A 27080-nucleotide genomic window follows, 5' to 3' on the forward strand; every position below is an offset into this window, starting at 1 on the left:
GGTCATTTGTTAAGGGATGCTTATTTCCACAAGTTCTTCAGTGCAGATATGCCTCGAAGGCTTACATTTAATAACAGGGGGCAATTGCTACTTTATTGTGTCTTCACTGACAAAGCACCAACAACTTTGGACTAAAAATCTTTTTATATAACTGGATTTAAGGAAGTAGGGACCGTCATACATACAGATGGGCTCCTAGCTGATTCTGACATATTAAAACTGACTGCCATGTCCTAATTCTCAGAGATTAACCTTGGTAATGACTGCCTGTCAGTGTGGTTTTATATAGCCGACATCAGAGGCCTGCCAGTGCCCAAGGCTTTAAAATAGTAATTCTGTTTTGTAATGCAATAGCTGTCAGATCAAGTACATTGGGGATTTCCATCTACACTTGAAAATTGTATTTTCTATATTTTTTATTCAGGTTTCTGAAGTGAGCCCTGAAAGACTGTAAAAGGATGGCTTGTGGGCCAGGCAACCTCATTTCCATTCGGTAGAGGGAACATTTCTCAGGCAGTTAAATTATGAACGAACATGTGAATTAAGGTCTCCTTTTATTCTTTGACTCCCTCTAGCTTAATGCCTTACCAAGTAAGGCAGCTGAATCAGGCTGCTGGCTTTTATAGTCACTGGAAATAGCCAGCATGAGAGAATTTTTTTTTTTTTAAATATAATTATATCTGTTCAAATCAGAGGAAACACTTTCTTGTGAAGTAAAACATCAAACAAACTTTCACATGTTCTTCCCTTGTCCCAGTTTTGTTTGCCTGTTTTTGAGTATATATTTCCTAGGTTAGATATGTGTGCTGAAATTCTTAGATGTGAAACCATGAGTACAAAATACAGTAAGATACATTGACTTTCACACTAATGAAGGTCCTAAAGTTGTTACCTGTACTTGTAGCCCAGAAAGCCAACCATGTCCTGGGCTGCATCAGCAGAGGAGTGGCCAGCAGGGCGAGGGAGGTGATTGTTCCCCTCTGCTCTGCTCTTGTGAGACCCCACCTGGAGCCTGTGTTCAGCTCTGGGGCCCCCAGCACAAGGACATGGGCCTGTTAGAGTGGGTCCAGAGGAGGGCCACAAAGATGATCAAGGGCCTGGAGCACCTCTCCTATGAAGATAGGCTGAAGGAGCTGGGGTTGTTCAGCCTGGAGAAGAGAAGGCCCCAGGCAGACCTTACAGCAGCCTTCCAGTACCTAAAGGGGGCCTACAGGAAAGCTGGGGAGGGACTTTTTGTCAGGGGGTGTAGTGATAGGGCAAGGGGGAATGGCTTTAAACTAAAAGAGGGTAGGTTTAGATTAGATATTAGGAAGAAATCTTCACTCAGAGGGTGGTGAGGCCCTGGCACAGGCTGCCCAGAGAAGCTGTGGATGCCCCATCTCTAGAGGTGCTCAAGGCCAGGCTGGATGGGGCTTTGGGCAACCTGGGAGGTGGGAGGTGTCCCTGCCCATGGAAGGGGGCTGGAACTGGGTGGGCTTTAAGGTCCCTTCCAACCCAAACCATTCGGTGATTCTGTGCTTGTACTGGCAAATAATGATGGAAGTATTAGTAACTTTTATTCTCTGCTACTTTGGTTACCCTTATGTATAGCAATCCAAAAAAAAAAAAACCACAAACAGATTTTGCATGTAAAATTGTCACTCCTTTTCCCTCCCTCCTCAAATAGACTTGGTCAAACCGCTGCAAATATTAGCTGGAAACAAACTTTTCAGCTGAGTCATAGTAGTGGAGGTAAGGCTCACCTGATGTTGATGACAGATTTTCCCTTGGCTCCCAAGAAACCAGGATTCCCCCATATTTGTATTCATATTTCTTTACGACTGTACTAAGGCCTGGTTTATGGACAATTTTCAGTTTTCTATTCCAGCAGTGTCACAGTTGTCTGTCACACTTAGAGCCAGAGCCAGTCAACTGTGAAACATTTGAAAATGCCGGTGCAGCACCAGTTCTTATGCAAATGGCTGCTTACCCTTAACTTCAGGATTTAGGCTGGAGCATGGTCCCCAGGGCATTGCCAGAGGCTCTGCACCAAGTGGTCGATTAAGCAGAGGAAATATCTACCTGAGCACTTGGAAAAAGCTGTAGGGCAGAGCTTTTTCTTTCTATTCTGGAAAGGGAAACAATGGGGGAAAAAGCATCTGCCAGGTCTTGCCTTGTGGCAGATAGATGTGCTGGGTGACAGGGGCATGTGGCTTGGCTGCCACCCCGAGGCGTGCATCTGGGAACCGGCAGTGCTCTGGGCTTCCTCTTCTTCTCTGCTGGATGCTCAGCTGAGCCCTTTCAGCCTCATCTTTCTTTCCATTATTTCCTCAGGGCCTGGGGGAGTTTATGAACTAGAAGTTGGACTGGGAAAAACAAGAAAGAAACATGTGAGCTGCCTTTTGTGATGCTTTTGCTGGTAAAAGCATGATGATCCCTGTATGGGAGATGGAAAAGCCCTGTAAGTCACTCTGACTTCCCAGAGGGTTTCACCTGAAACTCCTGCTCAACTTCTTCAGGTGTGCAGGCTATGATCCTGATGTGTTAAAGCCCAAATGAGCAAGGAGTGTTGCTTGTTCTCATTTACTGCCCTCATGGTGTCACAGGTGTGTGTGATCCTTCCTAACCCATATGACAGCCAGGACTGAAATCCTGCCTACGCCCTGTGGGAACCCATGGGAACTTTGACACCAGTGTCAGCAAATCAGTCCAGAATCAGCTGGTGTTCTTGCCCAGGGATGTGCAGACGGGGCGAGGGGTTTCTGTACAGGGTTGGAATAGTGGAAGAGTGGGCAGGCTGGTGGGATGGTCTCCATGCAGAACGTGACGTGCACCCCAGGGCACAAAAAACAATAATTAAAATAGGTGTATTTTTATAAGGAAACCTATAAATAGCAGGCTTGGACTTCCACTGGGGGGTACCAGAGAGCATGTACCCTTCCTGCCCCTCTGCATCAACATCACTGGTGTAGCATGAACCCCATGTCACAGGGAGGGGAAAAAAATAGATCCCTGCCCCACTATTTGGGGCTACATCTTAACATTTGGAGTAAACGAGCTGGACTCAAAGATGCAGAAAGCTCACTCTTTTCTTCTCTCTTTCCTTCTTACTGGCCTTCTTCTTTTGCTGGACAGAAAATGCCACTGATGCAGGGGTTGGGCCCCAGGAGCAATGCTGGGAGCAGGGTCACAGAGCTCCCCCAGGGAGGCTGGAGGAGGCAGAGAGGCAGTAATCCTCAGCGGGCTGTAACAGGGCCAGGCTGCCAGATAAATAAGGCTGGGAGGGTAGACATAACTGCCTGGGGATTGTAGGCTGCTGCTCAGCATCTTCTTGGTCCCTCCAGGGTGGGCAGGGAAGGAGCTGGAGGATGGGAGGTCATGGCCTTGCTGCAGCTCCTCGCTGTCTCCCTGTGAAGGAAGCAGAAGTTATCACACGCAGAAAGATGTCTCCCCGCAAGGCTCAAGAGAGAAAAATCTAACTCCATTTCTTTAAAACCAAACAGAAAGCTCAAGAAGCCCTCTAGAGCAGCAGGCCTTATAAACACTGCAGCAGTGCAGGTACAGCTCATCTAGTCGTGAGTGCCACGGGATGTACAGCGTGGCTGGGGAAAAAATCACACGCCCGTGCTAGCATCTCATTCAGCGTGCTACATATCTGGTTTCACTCTCATTAATTGAAGCTGACACAGCCCAAAAAGCCCAGTGAAACCTTAAATGAGAAAGGATGAGCTTGGACCAACGAAGGCTTGGCACGGCTGTGCACGGCTCGAGTGGCACCAGGGACCAGGCTCGCTGGGCTCTGGCCCTGAACCAGAGCTGCCAGGATCACCAGCACAGCCAGGCCCTAACTGCTGTGTCTGCTGCGAGCTGCAATGACAGCAGCTTCCCCTTGAGACTGGGAATAAGGACTGGGATTATGAATGGGCAGAATAAATAAGCGTGCAGTGGCTTCAAACTGATGGCCAAAATGAAAATATCGATCCGAGAGGCTCTTTTTCAAGAGGTTCAATTGAGGTTGGTGGCTACAGACGGCCATTCCCACATCTCTCCTTTCTTTCATAACCTTGATTGCACCGGGAGTGCTCAACATCATTTTGATTTCACAGGAGGCATGGGGGGCAGTCAGAGTAAACACCCACACAAATAAGAGCATACAAACAGACTGCAGTAACTGTTATTAGCACAGGTTCATTTTGTGGGTCCTTCTTTCTCTCGAGGACGGAATCCAGACCACCTGCAACAGAAACACTGCAGGCCTTACAGCTCCTAAAAAGCTGGAGTTTGCTCATGGTAGTGTAGCTCAGTTGTCCAAGCTGGATATATGAGATGAGTATCAGGAGAAGAAGGTGCCTCTGAAGAGCAATTTGGGTTGAAGGGCAATTTGGGAAGCACTGAGATGTCATCCTCTCCTGCATTACAAACAGGGAGCCTGTGTGTCCTCCCCATGGCATCCACAAGCCAGCATGTGTGAAGCTATGGGGTAGGAAGCACCATGAGTAAGGAAATGAGGACTCCAAGCCCTTGTCACACTACAGGGGTTTAAAAGTGTTCAGGAAAGAGGCTCCATCCCTTAAATCAGGAAGCAGCCTGCAGTAGGGTCTCTTCTGCTCCACTGGAGTCCCTGTCCAGATCAGGCCCCTTCAGGGACCTCTTGCAGGCTCCTGGGCACCTGTGCAGGGCCACTTTTGGATGCAGACAGGGAGGTGAGGGACTGCTCCTCAGAAAGTGCTAGAGTTAGGTGTCATGTCAACACTGTGGTCAAATGGAGGCATCTTCACCCTTCAAACGCCTCCAAAGTCAGGCAGTGAGCAGCCTGAACACAGCATTTCTTTGTCCCAAGTCCACCAAATACCTCACAGAGGCAGGCAGTTTCCACGCACATTGTAACAGCACTGTGAGCAGCAGGTATCTCATGGATACTCACAGAGCTGGGACCTCTACAAGTCATGTCCTAAATACCTTGCCTCCTCTCTCCTCTTTGTGCTTAGCCTCTGAAGAATAGTTGCAACGTTCAGTTGTGCTCCCAAACCTACTGTCAGGGCAGGGTTAGAAATGCAGCCTCTCACTTCTGGCATCCTAAGGCCAGTGATTATATCTAGGGAGGTGTATAGGAAAAGACCAAACATACATGATTTTTTTCCCCCCAGGATCTCCTTCCAGCTGTCCGTGGCTTAGAAACTTCTTAAATCTAATAAAAAGTCAATTGAAAGCTCAGCAGCAATAGAAGAAAAAGACAGGAGTCCTGTAATACCCCAATCAAAACTGTAAAGAATATTTTACTTCCTTTACTACCTCACCTTTCCTGACATTTGTACATTTCCATTAACAAATCATCTATCTCTGTAGTATTCATGGTTGAAATGAAAGTTTGGAGTACATTATTTCTGTTGTAAGATACCTCTACTTGCCTTGTCTGGTTTTGTGTTTAAAAATGCATTTCTGCTTCTCTGAAGTGTTTAGAAAGATGTGAGCAACGATACATGGCAGCTGTTACTGCAAAAACAAGCCACAGTGTTCATTCTCTCCTCTCTTTTTCTTTTCTTTTTTTTTTTTTTTTTTCCCAGACCCATGGCATCTTGGTCATTCTTTAGGTTAGCTGCAGAGTAGGTGTGGCAATAATGAGAAGATCCTGACCTCCCCAAGGTTAATTTAAACTTATCTGTCTAGTTCAATGCAGACATCCTTTCCAAGGCTGTAAACTTTTGTAGTCTGGGAGGCATGTCTGCAACCACAGGCGAAGAAGTGACAGTGGTTCCTGCTGACTCACACAAGACAGATAGCCTTCAGCTGCCGGTCCTGATACCGAAAGCCGTCTCGCAGCAGGCAGAGCTGGGTACAGGATGTAAAGGTACCCGAGGGGCTGGTAACAGCCAGGCATCCGGCTCCTGCTGAGCTCCATGTGTCTGGCAAGCTCAGATTTATCTCCAGTGGTCACACTTTGACTTCAGCACCGGCACTTTCTGACTACAGATGTCATCCTCACAGGCAAAATAGTCTTCTAGCCATTCTTCCCCAGATATTTGAAAATCCTTCAAAAAAAAAAAAAAAAAAAGGAACAATTCACAGCATCCCCCCAGCCTTATCAGGGCTGCGGAGGCTTGTGCAGTGTAACCACTGTCTTAGCTTCTCATAATTAGGAGATTTCCCACAGGAGCAAGAGATTTCCTCCAGCAATGGCTGCATGATGCACCTGGCTCATCCCCACCCACCCACGCTTCCCATCCTGCCCTTTGGGATGCTCAGCACTAAGCAGATGGCAAAATAACTGAACCAAGCTCTGAATTTTTCCTGCAATCACTCTTACGTGTTTCTTTTTCAGATATGTGCATTGCCACAGCAATTTCTCTTCTAATGATTCTGATTTGTGCAATGGCTACGTATGGCGCGTATAAGGTAATTCATTACATTCCATAAAGATGTGAAGCGAGTGAACTATACAACTCTGTGGAAATAAAATTAAGAAAGTTGCTTTCTAACAATTTCATGTTTAGCTGAAAATTGAGAGAAAAACAAACAAACAAAACAAAGAGGTGGCAGAGCTGGTTGTCTAGATGAGTGGTATGGCACAGCCCCATGCTGGAGGCTGCCCAGATGTGTTTGCTCTCTGCACTTTCAAATAGGAGTAAGCTGTGGGCAAACTGTAAATTCAGAGAACTGAATCTTGTTCCTACCAAATTTAATAGATTTTTTTTTCCCCATTCCCTCCCACATCTGTGGTTTGTCCTGATATTAATCCTATTTATTTGGGGAAAAAAAAAAAAGTCTCATGTGGTTTTTAAATGTCCCAGTATAATGAGCTGCAGGGGTTGCACCACACATACTGCAGCAGCTCAGCAGCCAAACTGGTTTGGCCAATCTTTTTGGCTGAATGTTACATTTCTTTTAGCCTATTTTACAAGTTATTTCCTCTTATAGTTTCATGAAATGTAACATTGCATTCTGTTAGATATTCGTTAGGTTTTAGTGCAGAAAGATATATATCCTCCCATTTTAGCTTGTGGTTGATGTGTTTTTATTTCCTTTCTAGCAACATGCGGCTTGGATCATCCCTTTCTTCTGTTACCAGATCTTTGACTTTGCTCTCAACACGTTGGTTGCCATCAGTGTACTTGTCTATCCCAGCACAATTCAGGACTACCTCCGCCAGCTGGTAAATCACCCAAATTTCATAAGCCTTTGGAGACTTTGGGGAGAACCATGCAAGGTGCCCAGTTTGTCCCATATTTCTAGCCAATGGTTTACTGTTGTCTTCCTATGCAGTCCTTGAACAGTCCTCTCAGTTTGAGCTTGCTCATATGTGTTCCACACCCTTGCAAGTTACATTTCCAACTTACATTACTTACATTAATGTATCTGTGCAGAGTTCTAGAGTTTTGTTATGCTGTGGAAGCTCTCAGCACCATTTCATTAGGAATGATGATGATAGTGCAAGAGAGAGATCCTAAGAGATTGCTTTTGGATTCAGTTACTGCGTTCATATCCAGTGACTTATTTCTCATGCTATACCAAGGATGTTTTGTTGCTTCTTTGAATTTATTTGGTGGCTTTAACACAGCTTTCTTTAGGCAGGAATTAGATTCAGGGTAGGTTTGTTTTTTCTAGAAAATATTATCAATCTGTCTCATCTTTGGGACAATTAGAGGCTCCCTTCTTGACAGGTTCTACTGTGGCCAAACGTCCATACTCAGTACTGTGTGAGCCTAAAGTATGTGATTGCAACCACCTACAGTGAAGACAAAAAAATCTTTCATCTCGGGTCCTGGGCTGTGTCTGGATGGGTTCAGATGGAGTTGCAGAGCTCTGGGACAACTTAACACAGCGGCTGTCTCTGAAAACCCACCTTGAGAACTTGAATGCAGATTAGTTTGGCTGTGAACTTTGTTATGTGGATGGAAAACCACCTAGGGCATTATAAATAACAGGCAATGAGCAACAGCAGGCAGATAAGTGGCTGCACAAATCTCTGGGAAGAGGCAATGTGTCAAGCCAGCGGGAGCTGGGATGCATCAGGGGCCTGTTATCCTTCACCTTACTTAACACCCGCCCACAGTCACAGCTGGTGCTACACTGGAAAAGAAGCAGAGGAACAATTCAAAAGGTACTCAGAGATAAGGGTGAAAAAGAACAAATTAAGGCTGGAGCCCTCCTTTTCACCCTTTTCCTGCAGCCCCTCACTGTGGGTCAGTGCCAGCCCCCCTCCTGTGGCAGCATGAGGACCAGCTGCAGCTCTGGAGCTCACGCTCCCCATCCCAGGGGGCTCGTTGTAACCAGGTTTTGTTTAATCTTGGTCCTTGATGGAAAATATGAGGGGGAAAGCAGCAGTCTGGGGCTGGGAACTGCATGCTGAAGAGCTCCTGTTCTTGTTGGTGCCACATTTGGAGCCGGCTCACCAGGAAGGCAAAGGACGGCCAATTCCCTCAAAATGTCTGCTAAGACATCACTGTCTTTGGCCCTTCCATAGCCAAAATACAAAGAGCAGACCCTGGAGGACACTGGAAATTGTGCAGCAGAACTCTTTGTAATCCACATTCCTGTTTTCACCTACATTTCTAACAGCAACTCCAAGGCATTACCAATAACTCCAAGAAGGACACATTTTTCCCTCAGTGTAGCCACCACCTGCTGCTATTTGGGTTTTCTTCCATGACGCTTTTCCTGTCGTACACTGAGGCATGGAGCTGACTTCAAGAAAGCTGGAGATTTAATCTTATAAGAATTTCCCACGCTGTTGAGATGTTTTATTTCTGGATAGCTCAAATTAATGAAACCTTCATTAGAAGTTACCAGAGGTAAAAAAAAAAAAAAAAAAAAAAAAAAAAAAAAAAAAAACTAACAACCTCAGAGAAAAATCTATAACTGCAAAAAGGCCAAAAGACTACTTATAAGTATATTAGAAATGAAAAAGAAAAATTTCTAATGCAAGGAGAGGCCATTTGTTGGGCAGAGGTGATAAATGCACTGATGCAAAAAAAAAAAAAAAAAGGAAGAAGTGTTCACCAGCTATTTCTGCTCTGCATTTGGAAACAAGCAGTAGAACATGTTTATATAGCTGGGGTTTTGGAAGTACTTTCTATTCACTGACAGTCAAGAAACATATTAAAGAGTTTTCACTCTGAACACACCGTTTTAAAATGAGCAAGCCCAGATAATGTGCACTCTGGAGTGTTAAAATGTCTGATTGCACAGATCCTTTCTTGCTGTTGTAAATCATTTTCTACGTGGGTAATGAAATTGCACAAGGCTTCATGAGCACTAAACTGTCTGTGCTCAGAAGGGCAAGGGGGATTTTCAGGATAATTATAGGCTGATTAGCCTGACATTGCTACCAAGCAGAGTAGCAGAAATGCTGAGATGAGAGTCAATTGACAAAGGATTAGGACAGAGAAATATGATTAATGACTGCCAGCATGGTTTCACAGCAAATCAGTCCTGCAGGGAAACTCATTTTCTTTCACTGACAAGATTACTGACTTCGTCAATAAAGCTGGGCAGGGGTATAGTAGACCTTTGTAAGCCATTTGACTTCGCAGCACGATACTCAGAACATCAGTGAAGCACTAGATCGATAAAGGATGTAACAAATGCATTAGATCACGTTAGATGGCAGATGGAGGAGGGTTGTGGTGCCCAAGAGGCCATTCACAAAGGTAATGTCAGCTTTGGGAGAGCTTCCCTAGGTCACTGTCCAAAGGGACCAAGTCCTCTAGAGGAGGGTTGAGAGCAGGAGCCTAATCTAGTCCTGCTGTGCCATCCTCTGAAAGACTATACACTGCATTGCCCAAAGTGAGTAGATCTCTGCATTTCCCAGAATCAATACTTGTGCTTTCCCCAGCAAAATCACTTCTAGTAAAACCTGTAGCTGACACAGAGACTGATGGAGATGTAAATAACATTATGGACAGAGCCATTACTCAGAGTGAGCCACACTGATTGAGAAGCTGAGTTCATTCAGCAACGTGTGCTACATTGCTAAATGTGAATAAATATTTAAAAAAAAAAAAAAGGAATAAAGATGAGCTTATACCATGGCAACTGCAACTAGAATGCAGCCTGGGAACTAAGTGACAAAACAAGAGTCCACTTTTTTTTTTTTTTTTTTCTGCTTGCAAATACTATTCTTGAGATTTGTGGGCTGAAGAATATAGAGCAATGAGTAGTAAGATAGGAGGCTTTCCTTCTCTGTTGGTCACATAGGCTGTGTTTACCTACTTCTGGTGTCTCCAACTTAAAAGTCAAAGTACATGCAGAGAAGCTCCTCTGTAAATCATATAAAAGCTGGATAAATTGTAGTATGATGACAGATAATCAAATTTCCTGCCTAGTTTGTCAAAGAAGCAGACCAAGAGGTGATACCATTATGGTTTTTGTATGCATAGCAGCTAGGTTTAAAGGCTGTTTAAATTAGATGAGAGGTGTAATGATAATGAGTAGCTAAAAGCTAGTCCAGGTAAAGTTCAGTAAGAAACGAAGAGAAATTTCTATTGTATCATTTACAGCAGAGATTAGTGATTGGCACAAACTACCAACAGCCAAGGCGAATTTTGTACACTAACGCCAACTGTTCAACAACATTTTGAAGCGATTTTACAACAGCTTTGAAGCTGTTGACTCTTCCTTGTCGGAGCTGTGGTCCCTAGAACAAGTAGCTCAGCAGGAATCCCTGGGACCCCCACACAGGAGCCCACATCAGCTAGCAAAAGGTTGTCACATTTGGTTCAGAGCAAATATGCTCTAAGTAGGAAAAAACAGACACAGTGGGTGAAATTCATGTCTGCTGGTATCAGATGTTCAGAGATGCTGAGATGCTCTTACAACGTAAAGGATTTAGGAGCAGAACAAGATGAAACTAAAAATAAACTTCTCCAGTTTTAAACAATAATATCACTAATGCAGCTATACAGCCCAGGTACTGCTATACAGGCTTGCACCCATAGACGTGTTCCCTTACCTTTAAATGATGTTCATGGTAGATATGTCTGTAGTCTTAAACACCACATTGAGAACAAGATTGCAGTTAATACCCATGTCCCCACAGGTGAGATATGAGTCATGCCAATTAGGTGTGATTGCTCCTGATGATTTATAATTCAGCCCTAGGGACGTCTTGCCCTAATTCCCTTTGCAGGGGCCTGCCAAGCAAGGCAGAAAGTAAAGGAGTGAATTGTGTTTCTTCCTGGCATTCTCAGTTTTCATGCCTCTAAAACTGCTTTGAATATGGGGATTGGTGTTTTAAGGAGCACAGCTCCATAAGGGAAATGAAAAATCCCAATCATTCTTCAAATTCATTATTGAATATCTGGAAGAGCATATACTTCAAGTAATGCATTGTATTTGGCAGTCACAGAAGAATATTATTTTTTACCATAAGGTCAACCCCTCATATTTTTAATCACTTCTACTTCTCTATGCTAGTACCTGGAATTATTTTATCTCTTCAGTTTGGTGCACATCTACTGGATTTAAGTCTACCGACGGTGAGTTGCAAGCTGCTATAAAACCCTCTCTGTACTTTTAGGCAAATAGGATTCTATCAATAGGATAGGCAGAGCCCTAGCTAAAAGTGTTGCAACTCCAAAACACTGAGCATGGTGTTCACAAGCTGTTTTGTAATGTCAGCCTACGCTGACTGCTTCTTTCAGAGTTGTTAAGTGTCTTTGGAAACTTGGCATTGCCATTTAGTACCCAGCTGCACACAGGTGTGTCCCTTAAATCCCATACACTGCAAGAGCATCTCAGCACAAAGGGTCATGTAAAATAAGTAGATGTTACAAATCTGTCATTTGAAACGTCGCAGGGAGATGACGTGTCATAAAACTTTCTGAAGGTTGTGTTGGACATCTTGGTCATTATCACTGTCACCAGGAAAAAAAAATCTTCACATAGAGCAAATGTTGCATGTATAAAAAAATCTTCTTGGTTCTTGGAGCAGTAGAGGTCTGAAGTAGTTTGACCTAAAACACATTTCATTTCTTTACCCCAAATAGCACTTTGATGTATGTGCTTTCTAAAACCTTAAAATTAAACACTTCATCTTCTGTCATCTGATAACAGTATACATAATGAATTGAACCAGAGGTGCAGAACAGGCTAGTCTGCAGCTGAGTTATGCAACATTGTTTTTTTTTTTATATGAAAGTACAGAACTTTCTCAGGTCATCTAAAGAAAATTTCAGAGTATATTAAATAGCTGTGATGCTGCTGTCTAACAACTCAGGTTGTACCAGTCATACCTTTCAATCCTAGGAAAGAGGTCTAGAGAATGTAAAAGATTAAAATTAAAGAACTGATTCCTATAAACTAAAGCTTAAAAATGGAATATTCTTTCTGACATTTTAATGCCATTTTATAATTCCAAAGAAGTACAATTAACTTCCTAGTAGGGTTTTAAAAATTCTACAGATTCATTCCTGTTTTATTTCAATTCTGTAAGATCTAATTTCAGAGTATTGTAACTGTTGAATAAGAACCCACTCCATTATTTGAAGTGGATTTTTTGTGGTCCCAGAGGAAGGAAAGCATGGGTGGTTGTACAAGAGGGAACAAGAAGGAGCTTCAGGCTTGGGCTTTCTGTTGTTGTGCATTTGTACAATGTCAATACCATATACTTGCCATGCAAGATTTAGATTCCTTTGAAGTCTCTAATAGAGCTTTGCTACATATAAGCAGTAATTATTTTTTATTGAAAATTTAAGGGTATATTATTATGCATGCAGTGCACTCAGTGTCCATGACAAGGTTATGAATGACACTTTAATTAAGACTTTAGCATGCCAGTGCCACACCACTACAAGTACTTCTTCTCAGTGCATGAAATTTCACAACATCTTCCCGCAAAATCCCTCCTGCATTTCCAGTGACGGGCTGGATTTTTTCCCACCCAGCCATATTTCTGTCTGAGCTTCATCAGACCTTGCACAACATTTGACGCTGAGCTTATCCCAGAAGTTATGGCACGCGTGCATTTGCCAAACCTTTGGCCTGACCCTGGTGCCCAGGGCCATCCCTGTGGCAGGCTTCCGGCTCCTGGTTTCCCCATGGGTGACAAACCCCTTGCACGGGATCAGAATTTGTCTTTTCCCACTTCATACAGTCACATCAGTGTTTGAATTCATCACTGCAGCATCAGCCGAGGACAATGGGTGTTTGGTTCATCTGAGCCACTTTTGGCACTTGGTTATGGTGGGAATGAAGGGGACCTTCCTGGCATGGACCAGCTCCGCAGCAGTACCTGCACTGGGCAGCTGAGACACTTCCTGTAATTTTTTCTGCTTCTCTGCAAAATGAAGGTTTCATAAACTGTTTTTCCTACTGCACTGAAGGGGTTTGTGGTTGTGAGTCAAGATCAGGTGGCTTGTCGGCCAGCCTGGGCAAGCCAGCATTAAATATCTTCTGGCTGGCAGGTGCAACCAGCCTGGTTGCCAAACAAAATGAACTTCTTCCACAATGACCCACAGCCCTGGGCCTTCCACGCAGCCCCAGAAGCCTTTTGTCCCACGCAGCAAGCAGGGAAGCCCCAGGAGGGGCCTGCTTTGGTTTTCACACAGCACATGAAGATCTACCGGGCACCACTTTGTGGGGGCAGCCACCACGTGGGGCTTGCTCCCACCTCATGTCTCTCCAGGAAGGAAACTCCAAAACCTGAGTGTGGAGGACAGAAACCACAGAATGTGCTCCTCACGTACTCTCCCAGCTTGTTGCTTTCAGTGCTGATTAGGCCCTTTCACTTAAAGCACTGCTGACGTAAGGGATGTGCTGCTCCCAGACTTGGCCAGGGCTCCTGGCTCCAGCAGATGTTCCTGCTCTTCAAGGTTGCAGGAACTTCCTTGGTCATTTTCCCACCCTCCTCTTGCCCCCGTGCAAATCCCAGTTGCAATGATGTTTGGAAGCAGGCATAAAACAGGCATGAAAACCCCAGTATACAGTTGTCCAGTCTTTGACTAGCGACCGGTTCCCCAAAACCAGAGCATATGAAGACCAAAGCCAAGCGAGGAAGTTCTTATTACACTCATGAATTAGTCTGAATAGTTTTTAATGGTAGATCAGTACTAAAAGGTAACCTATTTGGGCAGTTTTACTGGGACTGACCCTAACTGACTGGGCTTTCTAACCAAGCCTATGGCCTCACTCCTGCAAGCAGTAGGGTGGGTTGTGGTCATAGTACTTAAATGTTCTGTATATAAGGGGGTTGATTTTACTTTGCAGTGCATCTTTTCTTGGCATACACTCTTGCTTTCTTGGTCTCTGGGTGACCGCAGCCACTATATTTAGCAATAACCTTGTGTGAAAAAAAAAAAAAAAGAAAAAAAAAAGAAGTAACTCATTGAATTATAGCAAGTTGGTTTCCTACAAAAGTTGTACCTCGACAAAGAAGATAACACGATAAAAACCTCAGCCATGAAATTCAGTACATTAACAGAAATGTTGCTGTCAAGAAGTGAAAAATGTGCTTATGTAACTGTTATCTGCATCGGCTACAGCTGCAGCTGATGTTAACCACTCTGAACAGTTCATGGAAGCACTACATTAAGAGCTATTCTCGCCAGCGGCTGTCCAAAAGGAGAATTTCCTGAAGCACTGCTCTGACTTCTGGTGTAAGGGGCATCAAGGGGTTACGCTGGGTTTTCACCATTGTTGCCAAGAGTACAGTTGTAGCTTGGGCTGTTTAATTGTCCTGACAGGGATTCAGTGCTGGCCTGCTTAAGTAATTAGACCTGTAAGGAAAAAGGGGGCTGTGCATGGAAGGAGCTAATGCATGCAGTTATAGTGAGCTGCTGCTGCTGCTGCAGCGGAGCTATCATGTGTGAAGAGTGGCTCTGTCTGCAAAGAATGGTTTCTTCCATCTGGAACAGGAACCCCTGTGCTGCCATGTTTCAAAACAATTCATTTTAAAGGGTGTTTTTTGTTGTTGTTTTTTTTTGTTTGTTTTGTTTTTGTTTTTTAAAGCGATACCAGATATAGCAAAACATTTTTAGAGGTTGTTTTTCAGCCACTGATCGTGAAGCATCCCACAGTTCTAAATCACTGCTCTTAAGAAGATGAATGTTGTCACCTCAATTTCACGTACAAGATAACAGAAGGGCCTGGAGCACATTCAGATTTAACGTGATGTCTTTGCTCCCCTGGACGGCCCACGCCTTGGGGAACAGCAGCACTAACAAGTGCCCCTGGGAGAACTAATCCAAATTTAGCTAAGAGAAGATGGATTTGAATACAGCCAATGTCTTTTGATCAAATATTTAGGTGAAAGGATTGTGCTGTCTGGACTTTTCCTCTTTGACTCTTGGAAGGAGCTGCCACTGGTCTTTGGCAACCACAGCCAGAGTACTGTATCTTGTAAGATAGTGACCACTTCATAGGACCAGAACTTGCCTGTCATTTGCCCCAGAGGGCACGTTTCCTGCTGCAAAGCCCACAGAGGGATACCCCTTGTCAATCTGTGTCCATTACAAAACCAGTGTGCACAAAGGGAAAGAAAACCCACCACACACATAGAGCAAAAGCAATCTCCTCGGCCCTCCGGGGAGCATTTGGCAGGCTGAGCCTTTGTAGCACATGTTCCAGACAAATTTACTGAAATTGGTTGTTGGTACAGAGAGCTCCCAATTTAGTAGATCATAGCAAGTTTTTTAAGCTATTAATTATAGACTGCACTAATTGAATGGATCTTAAATGACTCGTGAGATTAACTTACAGTGTTTTGCTTATTTTTGCTTTTGCAGCCCAGCAATTTTCCCTACAAGGAAGAGATCATGTCTGTGAACCCTACATGCCTGGTTGTGATCATACTCCTTTTCATAAGCATCATTTTGGCTTTTAAGGTAAGTCCATTATTTGTATACCACCTACTTCTAGTCATGGGCGAAATGCTCCCTCTGGGAGTCCTGTCCCCAGAAGACACATAGGGAGATACTGACCAGGCAGTCTGAAAGCTGCACAAAGCAAAGTGGTAGGTATTGTGAAAAAAATAAAAAAGAACGGAGAAAATGTCACAGACAGACACATGAACATGTAGGGCCCAATGGGGAAGTGCGATGCTTGTAGGGGGAGCGCATGATACTTAAATCTGTTGAAGGAGTGGACAAGGAAGGGACTGTTGATACAGACTTCTTATTTTTTCAAAGATATTTGGCAGGGCTTCTCATCAGAGGCTTAAAAAAAATAAAAAAACACACCCTGAGAAGTGTAGGGACAAGAGGAAAGGTCCTCTCGTACGTTGTAGCTAGGAAATAGAGGATAAAGGTAAATCATCAGTTTTTACAACAAAGCCCCATGCTGTCCATTCACAAAAGATCTGGGAAAGGGAATGAAGATCTAATGACAATGTTTTTTTGCAATGTCACCCAAAATAGGGAAGCAATCAGCTGAGAAAGCTTTGTAGAAGGGTCTCATGGCTCTCAGTTACTGAGCAATAAAACAGTGGAGAAACCCCATGGTGATATATTCTAAGTGATGGGCACAGAGGAAATTCAATCCTGTTTCACAGACACCGCAGACAACTCTGAACTAAGCATGAGCACCTGAAAAGGGGTCTTGTAGCTGTAATAACATAGGCCTGTGAAAGTATTAGTTTACTTCTCAGTTCTGGTCAAACAAGTGAATCAAATAATAAGAATATTAGATGTTAATAAAATATCATATATATATATATATATATATATATATATAACCTAATGAAATAAAGAAATAAATAGGAAATAAAAGAAATTAAAAAAGAAATCTAAGGGTTTCTGTGCCATTTGTGATGTCTGCCATGCACCGGCATCTTGAAGCACACAGTCCTATCTCAAAAAGGATGCTGTAGAGCTGCAGAACCAGCAGGAACAGAAGGAAAGTGATCCGAAGGATGGAAGAGCTCTCATACAAGAAGCGGTTAAATAGATCCAGGCAGTCCCTCCTGGGAGTGCCAGCACAGAGGACTGTCACATGGGGCAGAAAAAGGGAACAGGGAGTAATTATTTAATTGCTGTTGGTTTGGTGTCAGAATAGCTCTCGCTCTTCCTCTGCAGAGCAGCTACACATTAGGTTAGAGACATCCTGAAGAGCCGGGACAGGAAGTTGCTTCCATACAGCATGAACAGGGAAGGTTATTGTGACCAAAAAAAAAAAGAAAAAAAAAGTGGATTAGATTATTGAAGCTCTTTCAAAGTTGGAAAGAAAAGATAAGATATTTTAAGGTGCAATTGGAAGTGATATTCATTTTTCTATTTTTGACTTAGAAATATAATTTAGCCTTCTGGCTTTGTCCATATATATGTTCACAGCAATAGAGTTGTGATTTTTTTTCACCTTTGAATGTAATAAATATGTAGATCCGCCAGGTGACACAAGCAACATGCTCTTTAAAACTCTTGGATGCAAGCATCACCTTGTTTTTTTCCTGGTGGGTCAGGTGTTTCATTGAAAAAGTATGGCGAAGATGTCTCAAGCTTATAAAATAAATGCAACTAAAATTGGAATAGCAAAAAATACTTACTACAGAAAAAAAGAAATCTAAGAAATTAATAGTGCAAAATAATCATTCTATTTTAAAGCTGCTACACATATTTTTTTCAAGAATAGTTAGATTGAAGTATTAGTTAATGTTCCATTCTTCTATTTGAGCTCTTTACAGCCAGGGTTATTACAGACTACTGCTTTTCTTAATGTTCATTCTAGCAACATATTATTGTGCAAATGAGTCACAAAAATATGACTCACACAGAAACACATGCTAAATTTCAGTTAGCGTTTTAATTTGGATTTCTTGTGTTTCCAGAAGAGCTGCTATGCAGATTTTTGGAGTCTGCCACATGAAGAGAAAGCTGGACGCTATGACATGCATCACACTTTATCACTGATAGACTTAACAGATGGCACCAGGTTTATATACTGAAACTGAAAAGGTGCTGTACATAAAAATATGCCTGAGCTCCCTCTCCCTCCGAAATAGAGAGAAACCAAAACATTGTAACCTAGGAAAAGCTACAGTAGGAAAAGCTGAATTCGTCTGGTTGGAAACATGAAACAGAATCACATAATTTGTCAGAAACATTTGGCATCGGGACACTTTTATTGTGGGTCTAGCTACATGCAAATGAAAACACTATTGAGCAGAAATTGAGATATCGATGTGTCAGAGAGAAGTATTGTGCTTTGTACATAAGTCTGTGAAAAGTGGGGGACAAAAGAGGGCAGTAAGAATGAATGAAAGCCAACCACACACCAGCACTTGTCTTTATAGCCCTCAGGATTCACTTGGATCCCAAGCAGCTAATAGATATTTCAGGTGGATGGATAGATGCATGGACAGATACTTCATGCCAAGTGAGAGACTTTTTCAGAGTAGACCAAAATGTGTTATACCGCTTACCCTGTTTGTCTAGAAGCTGAACCAGAGCTACATACCATGAAACATAGGTGTTTCCTAACTGGCTGACGAAGGACAGCCAGCAGCATAACTGAATGTACGCAGCACTTCAAATGGCACAAAGCCAACAGGGTGGCTTTTGAATCGTGCCCTTCTCTGCAGCTGCTTTGGGGAACGGAGCCCCGGTTTTCTCTGGCCAGCCCCAGCTGCTGGCACAGACAACCTGAGGCCTCAACCTCCCCCTCCCCAGCCTTGGCAAAGCCCCCCATGCACAAATGAGGTAGAGTCCAGTGAGCACAAACACAACCAAATAAATCCTTCCCCCTCGCTGCCCTGGCACTCTGCAGCTGCAGACTTTGGCCTCTTCTCTTCTTTGCTGGCCATCCTTTTGATGGAAAGTAGGGAGGAAGAGGCAGCCGAAAGGTATTCCAGTTCAGGGTCACCCTGGTTCCTGTGATATGCCTAGAAGCTGTGGGGGTGTACTGGTGAGCCTGGGAACCAGACCACCCCTGGTGGTGCTCAGCAGATGGGATAAGGTGGTGCTCACCCCGTTTTGTGCTCACCAGGACAGACCCAGTATCTCAGACCCATGGATGCTCCCAGCAGGGCTAACCTGTATAAACCTTCTTATACTCACAAGATGCACATTCAAATGTGCTGGGAAGATGGATTTAATTGCAGATTTGATCAGTAAAGCAGCCCCGTGTGCACCCTCCTGCAGCACTATGTGTGAAATACATGTAGCCAACCGCTCTGCCATTCGGATCACTCTGAAGTCTTCATATATATTTCAGCTTGAGCCGAAATCTTGTGCAGCTAAACATCTGCATGCAAAAACTTCTGTGAGAGGCAGAGTTATAGTTTTGTGGGTTTCAGTTCCTTTGGAGCTAGTGTCATTTGTCACCACACAAGTGGAGGGACCGAAAACTGGCAGGAAGAAGTGCGGTGCCTGTTTCCTTGCTCAGCCCTTTTGGCATCCTCATCCTCCAAGTGATGGTGGCATCACCGTGCTCCTCTGGAACAGAGGCTGCTGCACCAAAAGGAGTCTGTCAGCAGCCTGTGTTGTGCTGTATGAAAATACCTCTCAGAGTGCATTGGGCTTTTACATAGGTCTGATTATCGCCAACTATGTGGTGTGTGCTGACTGGAGGCCTCTTCACCCCAAGGGCTGGAGCAGGCCTCCCCCTCTGAGAAACAGCTCATGCATCCTGGTGGGCTGGGAGGCAGAGAGGCTGTGTGTACACGTTGTGGGGTTAAATGGGGTTTATTCACCACACATAGCAGAAGAAGAGAACTCAAAGATAAATCTCCTGCTAGCCTCTCCCAGACAAGGCTGTGTTACCAGAAATGGGGCTTCCCTCGCTTTGGATTTGAACAGAAGCAGCATAAAGATTGGCTTGCAAACAGGTGACCTTGCTGTGCATGGGTTTCTTATGAAGATGAGCTGTCCCCACAAGTGTCCTGCATTCAGTACTCTGCTCTGTACTACCTCATACCTTTCTCAGTGCCTGGCATCTGAGTATCAAAAGCTACTGAAGTACTTATTACCATTTATCATTAACAACAGTGTCGTTGTTACTCAATTCTGGGGGAAAAAAAAAAGATGCAGTTCATCATTTACATGCCTCTACAAGACTGGTTCCAGTAACCTGTGTCAGGTTTGCATAGCCCACTGCTCGGGGTGCAGAGCCAGCCTGCCCTGCCCTTAGCACTCAGCTCGCTCCAGACTACTGTCATCCTCCCCATTTGATAGAAGAAAGTATTGTCAAAGCCCGTGACACCTCCACATCATCCAGGATCTGTGAAGTGTCATTAAAAAGAGGAAGAAAACGTACTGGATTTCAGCCAGCTCAGCCCCGGTGAAAAAATATTAAAAAAAAAAAGACCTCTTCCTGGTCTGCAGGCAAGCGATGAGTGAGTCATGTGGCGTCCTGAGAAACACAGCTCCTGTGTGACAGCTCTGGAGAGGGAGGAAGCACAGGGCAGCTGAAGAGGATAAGAGGCTTTTGGAAGGTCATCAGTGCAAGTGAGTCACAAAAATATGACTCATTCTGAGAGATACACATGCAAATCCAATCAGCGCTGGCAGTTCAATTTGCACATGCTAGGTTTGTGGAAGGACTGCTATGCAGAGCCCACTGAGTAAAAATATAAGTTGGATGCTATCAAATCACGTTGTTCACCTCATCACTGTCCTGTGTGGCTACGTGGGAAGCAGAAAGCTCCACAGGGGGCTGCTTAGTCCCACCAGCCTTGTCCATGGCATGCTGAGGATCTGAGTCCTACTCCTCCATGTGTTCTTGCTGCCTGTCTTCCATCCAGCCACTTTGCTCCTTGCTGCTGGCCAGACTGGAACGTCTCCTTCTGGCAGAGGAGATGTGAGCATTTTGCCTAACCAGCTATAAAATAAGTGCAGACTCCTAGGTCTTTGCCAGGCAGACTCCTAGCTCTTTGCTATCTGGAGCCAAGTGAGCTCCAGGAACAAAAACAGCTAAGTTTATGATCCTGCGGTAGGAATATTGCTGCAATATTTTCTTTCCTTTATACTGGAAAAAAAAAAAAAAAAGTATTTGCAATAAGGATTAAAAGGATAGAAGTAATTTCAGATTTCAGTAAAAACTTATACACTGGCAATTTTCTCTGTTCAGGCAAGAATAGGAAGACCACAGACTATTCCGGTCATATGGAGTACATTGATTTAATCTCAGATTAAGTGAAAAGGAGTATTGAAACCATGCATGTGATAAATGGAGTCATCATGTAGTCACCAGCTAGGCTTCCAACCACAGGACATGGAGGGGTTCCTGTAATTTTCTTGATGATGTTTCAGATCCCAGCCTGCTTGTGCTCTTTCTACTGGGGTTTGCTTCAGCTTTCTGAAGACCACTAACACTCAGTGACAATACTTAAACAGCCTTATCATGGAGGAATCCAGAACTGGTTTCTGTTTATTTTTTCTGTTGTACCTGAGGCATTCTGCATCTGCAACACCTTCTCTGGTTTGTCATGATCTGACTTGTATGCTCATTTTACATGGTAAACCTCACCCCTGCCAGTGTGCAGCATCCTATGCATGGCAGTGAGGTGTCTGAACTCATATCTCTCTGTATTTAGAGAGGTGTAAGGAAGAAAGCTTGCATATGTGACCTGCTCGTTTAAGTAAAATTGGGGATAAAGAGGTGTTGGATCACTTACAGAATCCCTGCACAAACTTACAGTCACTGCAGCAAGCAAAGTGACTGTCTCATGCTTCTCTCAGGCTCATATTCATATTTATAGTAGTATTTCATTTTTTAAATGCCCTGGTTTGTGTACAGAGCTCTGAAGAGCATGACTCACTCCGCACTACTCTGCCTTTGTTCCTTGGTATCACAAGACTAGGCAAGCACACAATTTACAGGGCGTCGTGGAAAGCTTCCTTTATGATATGGCCTTTCATAAAGGCACAGAACAAAAAGATAGGAGGCTGAAATTTCTCTAGCAAAAGAAAGCTTGATAATCATATCTTTTTTTTTTTTTTTTTTTTCCAAATAATGAGCTTGTTTATTTGTTTTCATGGAACTTGCTGTATTTATGCTCCCCTTCTGTTCTCAATGTCAAGCTAGAGCGCTTAACCAGTCCAGGTTCAAGAATTTGCACAAATGTATGGCAGGAAAATTTGTATGGTTTATCTTCTGCACATAATGATAACTTCCTTCTCTTTGCAGGGTTACTTGATAAGCTGCGTGTGGAACTGTTACCGGTACATTAATGGCAGGAACAACTCAGATGTGTTGGTGTACATTACCACCAATGACACTGCGGTAAGGGTGTTAGACCACAGAGAAAATATTTGTCTAATATTGTGTCAATATCTCTATTTTCTATTAATTTCTAACTCCTTAGTTAGCCATCTTCATTCCTTCAAGAGTCCTCATCTGTTGGTTATGTTTAGACTTGAGTTTTAATGGCTTGGGGTGCTGTTGTTGAAATGAGACCTGTTGCTAAAGTACTGGTTTTATTTTATGCACAGTCTGCTAAAGAATCTGTGTTAGGCATAAACTACAGCTGATCTCATTGGCCCAGGAATGCCTCCAGCCCTGAACTCTCCAGCTGTGTGATAATCTCATGTTAAGACGTGAGATGGCACAGCCCCCACTGCTGTGTGGGATGAAACGGGTCTTTAGCCTGGAAGACCACACCCCGGGATGCCACAGCTGGAACTATGATCAGTTCAGGGACTGATTAGGACCCAGGGATGCCATGCTCTACACCTGCTGCAAAATGTGAATTTAGCTATAGAAACTGTGGTTTAGGGCACTCAGCACTCAGTGGTAGCACTTTGCACCAACACAGAGAGGATCTAAAATCAACACAAGTTCAGTGATCCATCTCCCAACGCGTGATGGGTTTTGTGAAGTAAGGAGACAACGAAACAAAGAGCAACATGAAAGAAGTGAATAAACAGATTTTAACCACAAAGGATGGAAGATATCAGTTCACTTTATAGTGTCTTAGTGCTGACATGCACACGCGCAGAGTGCTACTGCTAAGCAAAGTCTTGCTGGTTGTAGAAGGCACTGAATGAATGCAGTCCATGGAAAGAGCTAGTTCTGCTTGCAGTGATCTCTGTGGAGCTGCCCCACATTGAGGGCAGTGTGCCAAATCAGTCCCTGGGTGACACCACTGGTTTATGGAACAAGTTTATGTAAATTATGTCTTTACGTAATTTATATAACCGAATGACAGCAGCATGATCGTGGTTCTTGGGATCATTTGGGTAAAATTTCAGGACTGCCCTCCTCAGGTTTTCCAGAAGCATGGGTGGTCTCCACATGTTGAGACATTAGACCAACAACTTAAAACCATGAGAATGAGTGACTCCTGTGTGGATTCAAGGGCTAAAAAACTGCTTTCACATGAAAGCTGTAATTCTCACATGATCTCTAGCTCTAAGAGAAGCATAGGAAGTTTTACAGGCTACGATCAGAGCTGGCAAACGGGACATTTAGGTATAAAAATATGGGTTTATTGAAGGCTAAGACATATTACTATTTTCTTAACCGGAATCTACTTTGAGTAAAAACATGAGTTTTATGTGAAATAATTTTGATAGCTCTTTTTTTCAGTGTGTAGGTTGTTGTAACTCATTTTCAATCATTGCTAACTACACAAACCACAGCACTGGCAGGCTTGGCAGTGGGAGAATGTCAGCTGAGCCATCTAGGAAACTAAATTTACCAAGGCTTTTTAAGACATGGGTTAAAAACACATGCTCCACTGCTTCCTTTACAGAGCAGAAGACTTCGGTTTTTAGACATGCGTGGCTATGAGAATTTATCTCAGTACTTTTGCGTTCACTATAAAATTGTGTTTAATTACCAAAGTAATCTGAGCTGCCTCCTCATCTTTAAATTTCTTGTGAGTGTTTCTGTGGGGAAAGGAAGCCCTTTCACCCTGTTTTACATATGGCGTATTCTTGCATTGAGAGTTTAATTTAACTTTGCTTGTCTTGATCTTAAAAGACAGCTACCGCACAGGCAGGTTTTGAGAAAGGCTGTGTGTCCCTGGCTAGTGCCCTGACCATTAGACTTATTTTCCTTCCCCAGTATTTACATTCTCTTCATGTGAACATGGCCAGAATCTGTTGCTTTCAGCTACAACGTATTTGTTCATTCCTTGTAAGTTCAATGGGATGATGTTAGATCAGGTCCTGTAGAAAGTGCTGTGTGGGAATTTCTCAGCTAACCATCTTCTTCACCACAAAATTCTGGTTCAGGAGTACAGAAAGGCTCAGGAGCAATGCCGCTGGAGAAGAGTTTCTCAGGCCCTGCCAGAGAGGCAGGAAGGGAGAGTCACTAACATTCTGGTTTTTGAACGCGTTACTCGGGATGGAGGCAAGCCTCATGAAAAGCTGTGTCTGAGTGCTTCTCTCCGGCCAGGATGAGTTCCTTCACCTCCAGGTGATGCAGTCACATTTCACCTCTTGCACATCTTTCCCTGACAAACTCCATGGCCACCTGCCAGCACCCAGCACTCAGGGATGTGATGGAGGAGCTGATGTACTCCTGAGCAGCCCTTCTTTCTTATGCTCTTTGCTAAGCTTCAGCAAGGAACAACAGAGTTTGTAGGGTTAAATCTTCATTCTCCTGTGCTTTGAATCAGAAGATTGTTTTTCCCTCCCTTCACCCCCCAATCTGAGGACTGAAAAAGATTTTTTTTTTTTCACAATGCATAGGCTGAAAGAGATCATCAAAAATCTCTGTTCACATAATTTTTAAAAAGTAAACTCAACACAATTGGAAAAAAAGTGGTTTGGAAATGAAGCGTGGAAGAATAGGACTTAGAAAGTTGAGTGCTGAGGTCCTTTGAGAGTTTAGGATTCTTGAGTAAGCTTCATAAAAATTTGAAATGTTCTGATAGGTCACTGCTGTCTGCTGAATTGTATAACATTCCCCCAACACTCAAGTGTATTTATGTATGAAATGAAGGGTTTGATGATAGGAAACTTCTTTTGGCAAGGCTCTTCACCCCAATGTGCTTTTTAATTACAAACTACAAGTTTCTGAAAAAATGTGGGTCAATCTCTGCCCTCTACTTCAAAAGAAATGTATCATTTTTAGAATCAAACCTGCTGCCTGAATTCCAACAGAGCTGTAGGTCCTAACTGCAGGGCATATTCTTGTATTCAGGATTTTTTTTTTATACATACTTGTCACTAGCACTAGCTAAAAGAATAGCAATCCATACAAATGGAAGTAAAAATCTGGGCTTAAATATGGGACTGGGCATAATAGCTACATTTTAGTGTAACTAGGTTTAAATATATCCTGATACTTCTAAAATCTAGAGATCAGGTCCCAGCTATTATTTCCTAGTATCCCTTGTGCCATATACAATGTGCAAGTAATGCCTCTCATCTATACGCTGCACCCAAGATTTTTTTTAAAGTTATGAAGTTTTCAGTTGCTAAACATGGCATTACCAAAAACATTTGGTACTTCATACAGGCCAACTGTATGAGGTTCAACAAGGCCAAGTGCCAGATCCTGCACCTGGGGCACAACAACCCCGTGCAACACTACAGGCTGGGGGAAGAGTGGCTGGAAAGCTGTGCAGAGGAAAAGGATCTGGGGATGATGGTCGATATCTGGCTGAATATGAGCCAGCAGTGTGCTCAGGTGGACAAGAAGGCCAACAGCATCCTGGCTTGTGTCAGGAATAGTGTGGCCACTAGGACTAGGGAAGTGATTGTCCCTCTGTACTCGGCTCTGGTGAGGCCGCACCTCGAGTACTGTGTTCAGTTTTGGGCCCCTCAGTACAAGAAGGACATCGAGGTGCTGGAGCATGTCCAAAGAAGGGCAAGAAAGCTGGTGAAGGGTCTGGAGAACAAGTCTTTTGAGGAGCAGCTGAGGGAACTGGGGTTGTTTAGTTTGGAGAAAAAGAGGCTCAGGGGAGACCTTACTGTACTTTACAATTACTTTAAAGGAGGTTGTAATGAGGTGGGGATCAGGCTCTTCTCCCAAGCACCGAGTGATAAGATGAGGAAGATTGGCCTCAAGTTGAGCCAGGGGAGGCTTAGGTTGGATATTAGGAGAAATTTCTTCACTGAAAGGGTTGTGTGGCATTGAAACAGGCTGCCCAGGGAAGTGGTTGAGTCACCGTCCCTGGAGGTCTTCAAGAAACGTGTACATGTAGAACTTCGTAGCATGGCTTAGATGTGGACTTTAGTACTAGGTTAAAGGTTGGACCAAATGATCTTAGAGGTCTTTTCCAACCTGAACGATACTATGATTCTATTTAGTATGGAGTTCAGATATGGACTGGAGCATGGGTTTGTTTACTGTCAAATTTGAAAGATCTGGCTTATATATTAGGATGATTAGAAATTCAAAATCTCTCTGCAGTTACATCAATATGTTCAATGAAGCTAAGAAATTTACTGCTACAAACATTGCATTACTGTGCCTTACAACAAATTTGGGGAGAGCTGTCTTTGAAAAGTATGTTAAAAAGGACACGTACCTTATTTCTATTGTAATTTGCACTCAGGGAAAATAAGTGTCAGTAAGAGATCAATAACAAATCATCAGCAAACTCATCCTTGAATTCAAAATTCTATGTACCAACAGGATTTATCCTGAAAATGGAAAAAAAATGGGTAAATCCATGTTCTCTAATAACTACAATTACAGACAAATTGCCATAGAAAATTACTTGAATCACACTTGTGTTATGATTGCTTGATGACTGCTGTGTGCCACATTTTGAAGGGACACCCATGCCTGTTGCAAGAGAAGATGTGTCAGCTACTATATTTATTCTTATTTATTCTCTGGTCTATTAAAATCTTGGCAAAATCAAATTCTTGGATGTTCCATTGGCAGATAAATATGAATTTACTTATAGCTTCATAAAGATAATTATTTTCCCTCTTCTGATGTTTGAATAGGGAGTTGCCTGTTTTACCTGCTTGAAAATATATCTAAATTCACATTTAAATGGAAATATAAAATTCATGACTGAGATATTCTTGAGAAAAAAAAATCAGATCCATACTAGCTGGGATGTCGTGGTACAAAAGGTAAAAAGGGTCCATAGTTACTTTCTGGCTGCAGCAGCTGTGAACCCTTCTGAGATGCTTGGATTACAGGTCCCTTTCTTACAAAAGGAGGAAACATCTTTAATATAGAACAACAGTGTTTGGTTCAAAAGAGCAAGAATCTGTGATTTTATTTAAGTGGCTCTCCAATCCAGCATGTTGTTCTGAAAATAA

General features: G+C 43.3%; 1 protein-coding gene across 1 annotated transcript in view; it reads left to right on the plus strand.

The window, feature by feature from the left end:
- The window catches only part of LAPTM4B (lysosomal protein transmembrane 4 beta), a 59464-nt gene that overhangs the window by 17238 nt on the left and 15146 nt on the right, over positions 1–27080 (plus strand). Inside the window, exons 3-6 of the mRNA XM_040546604.1 lie at positions 6299–6372; positions 7007–7129; positions 15699–15797; positions 22033–22128. Coding sequence (XP_040402538.1) covers positions 6299–6372; positions 7007–7129; positions 15699–15797; positions 22033–22128 — 392 coding nt within the window. The remainder of the gene's footprint in view (positions 1–6298; positions 6373–7006; positions 7130–15698; positions 15798–22032; positions 22129–27080) is intronic.

The sequence above is a fragment of the Cygnus olor genome, chromosome 2, assembly GCF_009769625.2.
Source record: "Cygnus olor isolate bCygOlo1 chromosome 2, bCygOlo1.pri.v2, whole genome shotgun sequence".
Taxonomy (NCBI): Eukaryota; Metazoa; Chordata; class Aves; order Anseriformes; family Anatidae; genus Cygnus; species Cygnus olor.